Raw genomic sequence first — 14075 nt, forward strand, 5'->3', positions numbered from 1 at the left:
CAGAAAAAAAGCACTCTTTAACATCGCCCTGCAGGGTTTCCTAAAATACAGCATATGTAATAGAACTGTAGAAAAAAGAGCTGTTTTATTTTTTCATTTGAGGCAAAATAATCCTAATGTGTTTTTCCCAAATAATATGTCTCAGCTGAAAGTTGTAGTGGTTTAAACCATCTTTTTGTGTCTTTAGTTATGTAGAGTGTGATGTGTAGTGAACTACCCTAATTAATATTTAGATAAAGACTACACAAACAAACCTGTTTAATTCCTTTACCCTAGAGCTATTGTATAAATTTTTTCATTGAACGTTTTAGTTTGTAGCTCAAGTAACAAGGTCAGAACTTAAGCAAATATTGCATCAATTAAGTGTCAACAGTTTATTTACACTTCTTGTGTTTGAACGTTATCACCTTGTTGCAACCTATCTAGAGGAGGCTCATGATCGTAAATGTATGAGTCATTCCAGTGTCAGCAGAGAACCAATGACTACAACAATTGTAAGTTAGGTATAAAATTAACCAAATGACAAGAACTAACTTCCATTACTAAATAAACTAGAGAAACCTATTGCCAACATAAGCAGCAGCTCACTCCTTCACTGCAAAAAATCTAAATCTTTTTAGTCATTTTGTCTTAAAATAAGTGCATTTGTTCTTGGATTGAGGAGGTAAAAGAAACATTTTGCCAATGGAACAAGACAATTTACACTTAATATAAGAAAACACAATTTCATTGTCTTATTTCAAGTGCATATCATCTAATTATCTTATTTTAAGAGTAAAATTACTCATTCCATTGGCAAACTATCTCATTTACCTACTCAAATTAAGGGTGAATATACTTAATTTAAGAAATGTTTACTTATTTCTAGATCGTTTTTGCATCATCACATTATTTACAGTTTACTTTTAACAACAGTAACGGAAATAATTTGTGGACATTTGGGATGTGCAAAGAAAAACAGATGACAAGCAGTCTGCGTCTTTGTCCTTAAACGCATTTGTCTACAATCTTTGGGAACCATCAGGAAACTGCCCCCGCACACTCAGATTTGCATTTAGAAAGGAAAAAAAGAACAAAATCTTAAGACTAGTAACAACCTGACCAAGTTGAATTCCTTTTTTTTTCATTTGTGAAACATGCATGTAATCATTTGTTTTTAACCTATGTGTATGATGTGACCCCATTTTAGTCGGTGTGGACTGGGTTATGAAACAACAACAAAAAATCAATGTGATCATCATCATCATCATCATCATCATCATCATCATCATATTTTTCTCTTTCAGACTTATATGTAGACTCAATTTTATTTATCCCCTGGGATCACTCCTTCAGGGAAATTCTGGCTCCAGTAGCTTATAGAGTACAAAGAGTTAAAGCAAAATGCCATTAAAGATAAAAATACAACAGACAACATAAAAAGAGTGTATACAGTATAGTACCAAAAAAGCATTAAAAAAAAGAAAAAAGTAGTAATGTCCTGGAATATGTTTCCCTTAGACATTCAACACACTGGCTGACCATCCTATGCTGAATGGTTAATGCAAGTGATAACAATATCTATTACAGTAGCTGTATTGTTTAAAACACAGGGCCCTCTCCACAGATAATACTGCCACTGCTTGGATTCAGGATGCAGAAATCAGAGCACCTCTGTAGTTTAAGATTAGGAAAAATCGGGATATGGCTGCTACACTCTTGCAAATCTTATGTTTCTTATCAGTACTATTGTTAAATTGTATGTTTTCATAGCAGCAGGACTTTTTTCAACAACACAAAAGATGCAAAGCTCATTCCATAAATTGACTTGGGAAGCCTACACTAAATTTTCTTAGATATTTTTGTAATTTTAAGTAATAAAGGTGATAAGCTTTAGTGTAGTAATGGCTCCAGTTGTATTTTGCTTTAATAAGGGTATTATCAATCATATGATAGAGGCAGAACCTTGGGTCTCACTCATAATTCCACATCAGCCCCCCTCACTCTCTGTCGTGCCAAAATAACCTGGCAGTGGAGAAATTGGGGTTGAAACACTGGGGTTAAAGGTATAATTAAATTCAAACTCAATTTTGGCATGTCCAGGAATGTGATAGTTAAATTATAAAGAGGCCAGGGAAACTGTTGGCCCTAGAGAATATTTGAGTTTTTATACATTATATCATATTTGCTTTTCAATGAGTTTCTTTTGTTGCAGAATTATTTAAAATATATTTTCATTCAGCTGGGGTTTTGACTGGAGGTGCATGCATTGCAATAAATAATAGGTATATCAGTGTGAGTTAATATCTATGTCATTGCCAGCATTTTTTCCTGATAATCATTTTTGCAAAATGTCTTTTATTCCAGAATTATTACCATTGACTTTTCAACCATTAAACAGTGCAACGTTTTAATATACAGTTGTTTCTTTATGCATAGCCATGGATATGCCTGCGGAGTTGACAGCCCTCAATATTACTCCACAAGGAGCCCTGCTGAGGTGGAATCCTCCCCTTTCCAGTGTGGACAACTACGTGCTGACCATCACACATAACCAGTGTGAGTTGTCTTTCTATTGCTATTATTCATTTGTTGTTTATCACACACTTAAATATGGGAATCACTAACAATAAAATGCCATATTTTTTCTTCCTTTGTCTCTTATATGAAAATATGAACTCTTCAAGAGGTTTTAAACATCAAGGATATTATTTGCGTAGCTATTTAAGTGCAAAAGAATAGTGTGCATATTCAGTTGTAGTTGACTTTTTGATTACTTTCAAATTATGCAGTTATAGTTAGATGTTTTATGTATTTAGTTTTTAAAATGAGCATTTGTTTTTGTCTGTATAGGCATCTAATTAACAAAATGAAAGTAAGTAAGTACAGTATTAAGTATAAATAGAATGTTATAAGTAAGTTGTTATGTTGAAATAAATACTGTAATAAGTCCAATAAATGACTTTCTTTAATCTCTGATATATATGTCACATCGTTCATAGGTATTTGTTGATTCTAAGTCCCAGTTCAGTACTTTACCAAATCAGTCTTAAGAATATGCAGCAAAATAAATTATTATTCACACATGGTCTATATTACAGCCATGACTCTCAAGTAACATGTCTCTCCTATCCATTTTAATTGTCAGCAATAGCTCATCTTTCCCTTGTGGTGTTTCTGTCATACAGACTCTACAAGCTTTCGAAGCAACAATTTAATTAGGTAAAGAAAGCAACTGAAATGCTTTAGTGATACTTCAATTAAAGCTCAGCTAACTTAACCACTTGTTCCTGACCCAATACTTAAGCTGCAGCCTAATTAGTAAACTCGAGTCTTGCTCCTGCAGAGGATAGCTTTGTGCAAAGCAGTTTGCTAGGGTGCTTGACAGTGGTTAACATGTTTACTCTTTTAATATAGCTTATTAAAAACTCAGTGTATAGTATATTTCCATGTGAAAGTAGTTGAGCTTTATTACTGACAAAACTTTCAGAATATTCCACCTTTATGAAGTTGGTGACTTGCTCTGAAGTTTATACATTTCAGTGACTAATGTTTCAGTTAAGCACAAATACTGTCAAAGCTTCAAGTATCTCTAGCTGCAGATGAGCTCAGGCAGATCCAAATACACAGATGGACTGGGGAAGAGGTTAATCTTTCAATGCCAGTGTCTTTGCATAGAATGATAAAAAATTGAAAGTATGATTCATCCTTATCAATTCAATAATGTTAAAGCAGTGAACACAAAAATAGGCACTGGCTTTTAAATCTTGGCCTTGCAAAACAAGGCTGCATATCACATGCCAAAATCATGGTCCATATAACCCCATGTGTGGTACTGGGATACCAGTCATTTAATCATGTCTTAATAAACCTAGATACATAGTTTAATTTTGTTTTAAAGAGCCCTGTACAAGCAATGTAGTTTTTAAAGACCTTGAACTTGGGATGCAATTCTTGTCTTCATTGTTTGAGATCCCGATCAAGATATTTAATTACGCAATGCCAGGATATTTTTGAACCAATGCTGCAATGTGAAAGCAAAAACAGCATATGTTATTTAAAAACTAACACAACACAAAGGGTGCAGATATGCGTTTCAGTTCATCTCTAAATATTATAGATTTTCTGAACAAGTAGCTGCAGAAAAAAATTAATTGTGAAACATTTATAATCGTCATTACACGACTCAGTAGAAATATGAATTACAGTGTTGTTTGGTACAATACAACCAGAATATATCAGATACAGAGATAGTACGTGTCAGCTGAACAGCTATTTGTAAACAAGTGCCAACAGGGATTTGGAAAAGTGCAATGCAAGGTATTGACAGATGCACTTCAATGTTAATCCAAACCATGTCAATGAATGAATACCGTGCTGAGTATTGCACTGCATTACAAATCAGATTTGTATTGGCAAGAACACCTACATAAAATCCATAACAGCATGGCTTGATTTAGAAGCCAGAAATCTGTCTGTGATTCATTGCTCTCTTTGTCACATTTAGGAACTTCCATTATATGAATTAATATATTTGTTTTAAAGGAGAAGAGGTTATTATATTTGTATTGGCTCTGGTACAATCAGTATATTGTACTGTAAAATTTTCAACATTACATTTCTTTGACAAGTCTCTCGTTTATCAAATGCCTTATAATCATATTGTGAAATAATTTTACCTATGTTTTTTTTTTTTCATAGACTCTTAAAGAAAACAGTGGATATTAAGTTGTCAATTATCTCAGTTCATTCAAAACATTTTTGAGTTGTAATGGAGAGAGACTTAAGAACTGCTGGGGATCAGCCGTTAGATTAGATGAGGATTGCTTTTCCAGTTCTGTGTATTAGGTAATTACAGAGTGGACAGCCATGATTTAGATATAAACAGGCTCATAATTTGCCTCATATTGCACAGTTGCTCCCAAAAGGATTCTTCATCCAAGAGCATAAATGGAATGTAAATCCACTGAAACTGAAAAACTATGCAAATGCTGGTCAAATCCGCAATTTTCCATGCTTCTGGGACTGCTGTGTTCCATTGCAAAGTATTCATGCTCTTTTCATAGTCTGACAATCATATTTTCAGTGGAACAACAATTATACCTAAACTCTTCTCCTGTTTTCAAAGACCAGAAAACTGTTATGCATGGATATGCACTCCCTTATGTTGTGAGTGACTAAATTAAAACACTACAAAAACAACTAAAGAAATTACCTAATTAGTAAAATGAGTATAATCGGTCCTGATTTATAATTATAAATTGTGCTCTTCTCATATAGAACAGTCTCAGAAAGGCCAAAAGCACATCAGAAAAAATTCCATGGATAAAATTCCGAAGAGGTATGAACTAATGCAGGGAAAATAGAAAACATGTGGAAGTAGGCGTTCTGATTAAATAATATACTAATAAACATTTTTCTTGCAAACGAGAATGCAATTCATGGTGGGAATCTAATACTGTGCATGACACTGATCAAACAATCCCATCTGTGTCCAGTTGTGGTGGCAGCATTATGTGCTGGAGATTTGCCAGTGAATATGAGTGGATCTAAATACTGAACAATGCTGAAAACAAAATTTCAGAGGCTGACATGAGACTGTGGTGGAGGTTAACCCCAACGTGGAAATATCCTACTGTAAATATCAAAAGAGAGTTCAAATAAAATAGACTGTTCTAATGCATAAATAGGCCTTGGCAAAAACTAAAATTTCCTGACTTTTGCTGACTGCAAGTCAACCAAAATCATTTGACCTCATTAGAAATGCCCTGTCAGAATCTGTACAAAATGTTCGGCAAAATGTTATTATGCTAAATTCTCTATTATTTTCCTTCAATTTAAAAGTGTTCATGGAATGCTGATGGTTAAATGATTAACAGGTACATGTTGGTTGTGTTGTTTTTATAGTGACAGCAGACACTTTCCTGGTTGAAGGAAGCAAGCATGAGCACCAGCTGTCCAACCTCAAACCAAGCACCACCTACTCTGTGGCCCTGTATGCCACCAAAGGACCCCTCACAAGTGGCACTGTCATCACCAATCTTCAAACACGTATGTGCTTGTTTCCTTTAGCTGGTCTCTACACAGTGATCAGCATACTGCCTCTATGGTTAGCAGTGGTGCCTCACAGTAGGATGCCCTCTCAGCCTGATTGAGTCCACTCTGTTGAATTAAGATGTTTTACACTGTGTCTGCACTCATTCTCAGAGGGCAAATAATTTAATTCCCAGAATTGTTTACATGAATTAAGAATTTATTTTAGGACATCCATGTATCTTTTTTTCTTTTCTTGCCTTTAAGGTCAGTGAGTCTTTTGCTTGGTAACGATTAATTATATTGAAGATAGATGATTATTATACACAATGTATGAAATGTTTCTAACTCATATTTATATACACTTTTGTGGTATTTATTGTATGAACAGAGAATAACTTCTAACTAGCTATGTGAGGTAGTTTGGTCGAGGATCAATCAGCTGAACCAAAAAAAAAAACAGCTTCAGCCACCAGTTTCTCTGTTGTCTTTTATTCAGCATTTCACTCTGAAAAAACCTTCCTGAGCTTCCAAGAGCTCAGGAAGGCTTATATAACCAAGTAGCAACACACCTGCACTTGAGTGGACCAAGCCTCAATTAAACAGGTAGAAAAAAAAACAAAGTCTAAACATAGAAACAAGAAAGAAATTCATCTTATTTACAAACTCATCTACATAAAGAAAGAGTCTGCAAAATAAACAATATGATACAAGTTAACTCAAAAAGTTACTTTAAAGAAAAACAAACAAAGCATAACTCCAAAGGAAACCCTCTAAACGGTAGAGCCCAGTAAGGTAATGGATGACATTATCTAGTCAATTTAGTAGGAAATACTAACAATGGTGAGTAAAAAGGAAAACAAATACCATGAATAACAAAATAAAAAATTTCATCCAATAATCCAGAAGTAATAGCTTTAACCTAAACACAAATAGATGGAAACTGCAACATAATGTTAACACAAACAAACCCGGGATAGTAAGTGAAGCAAAGTTGCAAACTAATGTTTACATTTAAGCATTATGAATCAGAAGAAAGAATAAGGGGCAAGTGGTAAACACAAACTGAACCTCTTTATCACATGCTAGAAATCACATGCTAGATAAAGTAGAAGGAAATAAAAGTCTATTGTGATAAATTAAGTTTATGAATAATAATATATATATATATATTTTTTACAACTATCAGGCTTTTACACATGGCAGCTAGGGATGTAACAGTACTCATACTGAAAATACCCCGTACAGGCTGTTAGTACATCCTGCACATATTGTAGTTCTACCCTAACACATGTAGAAGGGTAATATAATTAACTAATTTGGCAAGCCAGTGTTATGTTGCTCAACTTTAAAAAAATGACAACAAAATAAAACATTTTGGCAGTAGGGTTGGGAATTGAAAAGATTTTCACGATTCCGATTCCCTTTTCGATTCTATGAAACGATTTGATTCTTTATCGATTCTTTTTTCGATTCCAATTTGGGAGAAAAAGGAGAACAAACAGTTTGATTATCAGAATCAACTTTGTTTACTTAACTATTGCACAATCTTACAAAATCAACAAGATCAAGATGTCCACAGTAAATGTGAAACTGGAGTAACATCCGTGTTTAAATGAAAAATGAATACAAGAACAAACTTAATAACCAACAATGTCTAATAACAAATGATGGGATAATAACATATTTTAAATAACAAAAAATACTAATTATAAAACATTAGTAGGGAAAATTAACAGTTCTTTTGCAGAAAGATGAGCATATCTGCTTTTTCTGGAAGGATACGGGATCTTTCAGCACTTATGGTGTCTCCAGCCGTGGAGCACACCCTCTCAGATGGGGTGGAGGAAGCCTGCACACAGAGGTAGTTTTCAGCCAGTCCAGATAGCAAGGGCAGCGTATCTTGCTAGTTCCACCACCACAGTGTGGCGCTATCCCTGCAGGGGATGGAGGGCAAGCTTTTATAGAGCTGGATTTCCTGATCTACCCTCTGGGCTAAGGAAAGATGGGGCTTTGATTCACAAAGTGACCGCAGCTCGTTGTCTTCCTCCTTGAATAGTTCTTCCAACGTGCGTAACTTGCGTAACTTACGTAAAAAACGTGACGTAAGTCGTGCTCCCCAGAGCCGGCGCTCTAGGCTCTGGTGCTGCGGGAATCGAAAAAATAATCGTTCAGCGAGCTGCCAAACGATGCCATGGAATCGGAAAATACGGTTCTTAACAGGAACCGGTTTTCGATTCCCATCCCTATTTGGCAGCCAATAGCCATTTTGAACATTGTGGTTTCTCATGCAGCTACAAAGGGAAAAAAGGTAGAATGAACCAAATCTATTACGTATTTATAACATATCTATCCTGGCATTAGCTATGCCTGCTTGTACTACTCTAAAAAAAAAAATCAGCAAAGGCTCCAATCAGATCTATTCTTTCTGTTTTTTTAGGTTTACTTAATAAAATCAATATAAATTCAGATAGCTGTAACAAATTATGAAGCAAAAACAGGAATGAAAAATATATTAGTAAAATAAAATAAAATAACCTGTATGGAACTGTAACTATATATATATATCTTAACATCACTTTTTTTCTCACCAGTGTTTTTTTTCCCATCACAATGTTTTTATCACTGCTGCTTACCTTTATCAAGGATGCACTTTAAAAAATGAAAAATTCTAGAGAGCTGTACTTAACAAAATTTCTTTTTGTATTCACTTGTGTGTACAAAATGACAAAATAAAATCTGTCTAAGTCTAAATGTCTAAGTCTAAACTCTACCAACACTGAGCAGGATATACACTAAGGTGTCTACCTCCACCCACTCACTGTCTATACCTGCCCATTCTTGTACGGTTGCAGAGGGTTGGTGCAATTTCTCCAGCAATTTTTTATTCTTTTTAAGCGAGAAGTGGGTTGCACCTTGATTAGCTACGTTGCATCCTGATCTCAATCAGAAAAAAAGTGGTCTGAAATCAAAACAACATTCATTAATTACAAATGATTATCTATCCATCAATAGTCTGTTATGAAACCTTGTTTGAAAATATCTCCTGCTTTTTAGCTGATTTCTATCTGCTGTACAAGAAATTGGAAATAGAAGGGTTGCTGTTTACTCTTCCACATCCCTGTGATCCATTTTCTAATCCAGTCAGCAGAGTGACAGGATTCTCCCACATGATATCAATGGAGATGCCACTTGTTATCTGGATCTCAGCCAGCAGGCAGCATGAACATGTATCTCTTCTCTCTATGTCAAATAATTCTGTTGCAACTGAATTGTTTCCTGATGAATGATAGGAGACAAAAAATGTATTTCCAACAGATTGGGTGTTGGTTTGTTGCTTCCACTTGGGACCGTAGTTTAATATAACAACAGAAAGTGGAAGGCCACTTGCTTGATGTCAATGAAAAGGAGGTAAATACAAAAAAGAGCTAAAAGATATGCTCCAGGGATGCCTGTGGCAAGTTTTCTAGATTAAATTTAGGTTTTGATTAGATGTGTTTTGGCTAACCACATTTCTATTATCTTTGCTATTTGGGGTTTGCTGAGAATAACATTTTGGAGAGTTTGTAGAGAGAAGCAAATGAGCAAAAAACAGAAAATGACCCACCAATGTAGCCGGCAGACAAGTAGGTGAGGCTAAAATGATGCAGTTAAGAAAATTAGCAATAGAGTAAGCTGGACACAGGAGAGGATTTGCAGCAGAGTGATTGGTCAGAGTAACAAGATCATGTTGGAAAGGTGGCCTTGGGTCTTTCAGCTAACAGCTCTCCTATACTCACTTTGCTTGGATGGATTCCTTCCAGGTTCTAAAGCTTCCTTAAAAACTTTGGGTTGCTCCAATTTCATTCAGCTATATGTACATGGTTGGTTGTCCTATAAGTCTTTGTGATAACCTATGATGGGCTAGGGATTTTTACCACCTGTACCCCACCTCTTGCCAAAGACAGCCTTAAGCGAGTCTTATCAAGAATTATTTAGTTTTATCCTTTAGAATAAAGGACAAACTGATATTCTCTTTATAAACCACATCCTGAAAGCCTTCTTATCAACTAAGGGCCTCCACCATCAGCCATTTTATAACCAAACTATTTTGCTCTAAGATGGGATTGGAAAGGATATTCTGTTTAATCTGATAAGAAACTGACAAGCTAAAGATCACAAATACTTTACAGAAGATGCTGACTTCCCGATAGTAAAGAATTACAATAGTTCAGCCTTGAAGTAACAAATGCACAGACTAGTTTCTCAGCATCACCCCTGGACAGGATGTTTCTAATTTTTGCAAAATTGCGCAGATAAAAGAAGGAAATTCTAGAAACCTCTTTGATATGGGATTTAAATGACAGGTCCTGATCAGAAACAACACCAAGATGTTTTACTTTATAATCTGAAATCAGTTTAATCACATCCAAATTAAGTGACTGACTAATCAGCTTCTTTTTCAAAGACTATAACTTCTGTTTTTTTCTGCATTCGGGAGCAGAAAGTTAAGAGTCATTCAGGCTTTTATGTCTTCAAGACATGCCTGTAATCTATGTAATGGGTTAGCTTCATCTGGATTTATTGACAGATATAGCCGATTATCATTAGCATAATGAAATTAATCCCATGCTTTCTAATATTTCTACCAATTGGGAGCATATATATATATATATATATATATATATATATATATATATATATATATATATATATATATATATATATATATATATATATATATATATATATATATAGCAAAAAGAATTGGTCCTAGCACTGATCCCTGTGGTAATCCACAGGTAGCCCTTGTGCATGAGGAAGATTTTTCATTGACGTGAACAAACTGAAATCAATCACACAGATAAGACATAAACCAGTCTAGTGCTGCTCCTTTAATCTACAAGTACAGATACAAGTCCATTATCTGAGGCCATGAGAATATCATTAACCACTTTCACCAGAGCTGTTTCAGTGCTATGATGAACTCTAAAGCCATAGCTGAAACTAATAATAACTAAACTGAAACTAAGCCTTTTCAAAAAAAAAACAAAAAAAAACTAAATTAGCTAACAAATACTAAAAATGGATTAAACAAAAATAGAATTATAAATAAGAAGTCAAAACTAAAATAAAAAAGATATTTATTTCAAAACTATTTTATATCTTGGCTTAGTTAGAGAGCTCAGACTAACATTGTTTCTTAGTCATTGTCGTCTGATGCACTTTGGAGTTCAAGATATGTAATACTATTTAATAGCCTAAATTTTCATGCGATATTTGTGATTAATTAAAGGAAAACCATCTAAAATCAACCTTCTGTTCTTATAGCCACTGTGTTGTATACAAAACATTTTTGCAGATACTGTATGTCCAGTTCTGCCGAGTTTCACCCTCTCAGTTTTATTTATCTATAGGCTATGTTAAAGTTGGAGTTCCTTGTAAATCCACAAACCTCTTAGCCACAGCTGAGAGTGGTTTTGTTGTCTGGCCTATGCCCTAAGAGCTCAGCATAGAGTAAGACGACAGGCATGCCTCCCCAAAAGCTGATATTTAAGAGTGGAAAATAGCAGATATTACTGCAGGTGTCTCTATAAGTCTTTTCACTGGAGTAGAAGGACTTTTTCTCTCTGATGTTTCTCAGTCTGCTCATTGAGAAGTTATTGGTCTGGTGATAAAGCTGTTAAAATCCTTGCTTAGGGCAGCTTAGCACAGGCCTCCCTGATAGAAGTTCACTAAGTGTTAAAGGCTGATGGTGCAGATGCCCGATTTTAAATTTTTTGGCAAAATATGTATTTCTGACAAGATGGCTGTTTTTTAGCTTACATATTTTCTGATCTTTTCAAGCCGGTCACATTTTAGTGTTCACATTTAGCATTTGGCCTAGTATTGCTTAGAATCTTTTTTTTCTTTTGGGTTCACATCAGTTTATTAAATACACCCATGATGATGTGAAAAAAGCTGTTTAATAAACCCCATAGCATCTATTGTTTAAATCATACAAATGTTGGAGATATCATCAGAGAGTCATTCTAGATACCAGAATAAAGCAGGAATAATTGTCGCCCAATGAAAATAATATTGGGCTTGTTGTGTTTTTTATTTCTACTTTCACCTTTTTTTTGCGGAATTTGGTATTTAATGTTAAGAAACTCAGCCAATCAGTGCATAGCTGCAACTTAAGTGGGATTCTACCTAAAGATCAGAGTTAACATTTTGCCTTATACTTGTCCATTTGCATTCAGCTCATTATTATTGTGATCCATCCAGTTCTACGGAAGGTGGAAACTACTACAATAAATATTTCTGCCATATACTGTAACAGAATAGGTATTTTATAAGACGTAGCCTAGACTTAGACTTAGACAACAATTATGGTCATATTGTATATACAAAGTGTATACAAAATGAAAGCTTGTTTTGTGCAGCTCTCATGACATTTCTATTTTCTTCAAGTGCAGCAGTGTTCTAATGTAAACAGTACAGGATAAAAAAAAATGGTGCAAACACACACTAATATGGACGTTCAGAGCAATAAATATATATGGTGCAAATATGCAGTATTTTGGTTTGGTGTTATCCATGTGATGACGAGACTATGAAATGATTTAGAGTTTTTTCAACATTTAAGCAGTCTGATGGCGGTTGGGAGGAAGCTGTTTCAAGATCTGCTGGACCTGCACTGAAAGCTGCAAAGCCTCTTCCCAGAGGGCAGCAGGGAGAACAGTCCATGGTGGGTGTGTCAGGGGTCATTGATGATGTTACGGGCTCAGGACATGCAGTGCTGGGATTAAATGTCATTTATGTAGGGAAGAGACGCACCCATAATCTTCTCTGCAGTTCTCACTACTCTTCTCACCTTCTTCCAATCTGCGGTGCTGCCGCCTCCACACAATAAAGTGAGACAGCTGGTCAGAATGCTCTCTATGTGAGGATAGGTAGGGGCAGGTGGGCTCTCATCATCCTCTGCAGGATACGCTTTGTGCCCTTTGACCAGTGAGGTGGTGTTTACAGTCCAAGTGAGGTTGTCTGTGATGTGCACCCCCAGGAATTTGGTGCTGCTGACCACCTCTACAGCTGAGCTGTTGATGAGCAGTGGAATTTGGTCTACTCTTCCTAAAGTCAACGATGATCTCTTTCGTTTTCTCCACGTTCAGGATCAGGTTGTTGTCTCTGCTCCAGTCCACCAGCTTCTCCGCTTCCTCTTTCTAGTCTTGCTCTGTCATCTCTGATGAGGCCCACCACCGTGGTGTCGTCTGCAAACTTGACAATGTGATTCGTGGTGAACCTGGGGACGCAGTCATGTGTCATCAGAGTGAACGGCAGGGGGCTTAGGACGCAGCCCTGCGGGAAGCCTGTGCTTAGGGGGATGACATCAGATGCATTCTGTGCAACCTGAACTGACTGAGGTCTGTTTGTGAAGAAGTCTAACAGCTAATTGCAAAGGGGTGTAGTGACACCCAGCTGTTCCAGTTTTCCTATCAGTTGCTGTGGGATGATGGTGTTTTACTGCTTTCACTATGGATCGGTCCATCGAGGTGTTAAAAATGTCTGTGAGGACACCAGCCAGCTGGCCTGCACACTCCTTGTACACCCACCTAGGTATGTTATCAGGGTCTGGGGCCTTTCTTGGGTTGATTCTCCTGAGAGTTCTCCTCACTTCAGCTATGTCAAGGTTGAGTGCCTCCTACCCCTGGTGTGGAATGGCTTTCACACCTGGAGTGCTGTTTAGTGCCTCAAACCTTGTTTGTCCATTTAGGAAGTCAGTGTTTGCTGCATCTACAGGGGGGAGGGTGTGTTGTAGTCTGTGATCGCCCGTATGCCTTGCCACATCCTCCTGGTGTTGCGTCTGTTTTGGAAAAGATTCTGGATTTTCTAGCTGTGGTTCTGCTTCGCTGATCTGATGGCACTGTTCAAGTTGGCACACACTGTCCTAAGTGCCTCTTTTTCATCAGACTTGAAAACTGAGTTCCGTGCTTTTAGCGATTTCTGAACTCTCCCATTTATCAAGGGTCATTGGTTTGCTCTGATGGCGATGTTCTTTGTGATGCTGATGTCTTCAATGCATTTGCTGATGTAGGCTG

General features: G+C 36.2%; 1 protein-coding gene across 5 annotated transcripts in view; it reads left to right on the forward strand.

Moving 5' to 3' along the window:
* Positions 1–14075, forward strand: part of tnr (tenascin R (restrictin, janusin)) — a 267509-nt gene that overhangs the window by 206059 nt on the left and 47375 nt on the right. For all 5 annotated transcript variants that reach the window (XM_038289296.1, XM_038289300.1, XM_038289299.1 and 2 more), the window contains 2 exons: positions 2419–2538; positions 5887–6030. In XM_038289296.1, coding sequence (XP_038145224.1) covers positions 2419–2538; positions 5887–6030 — 264 coding nt within the window. The remainder of the gene's footprint in view (positions 1–2418; positions 2539–5886; positions 6031–14075) is intronic.

Source organism: Cyprinodon tularosa, unplaced genomic scaffold, assembly GCF_016077235.1.
Source record: "Cyprinodon tularosa strain WSP-4 unplaced genomic scaffold, ASM1607723v1 ctg267, whole genome shotgun sequence".
Lineage (NCBI taxonomy): Eukaryota > Metazoa > Chordata > Actinopteri > Cyprinodontiformes > Cyprinodontidae > Cyprinodon > Cyprinodon tularosa.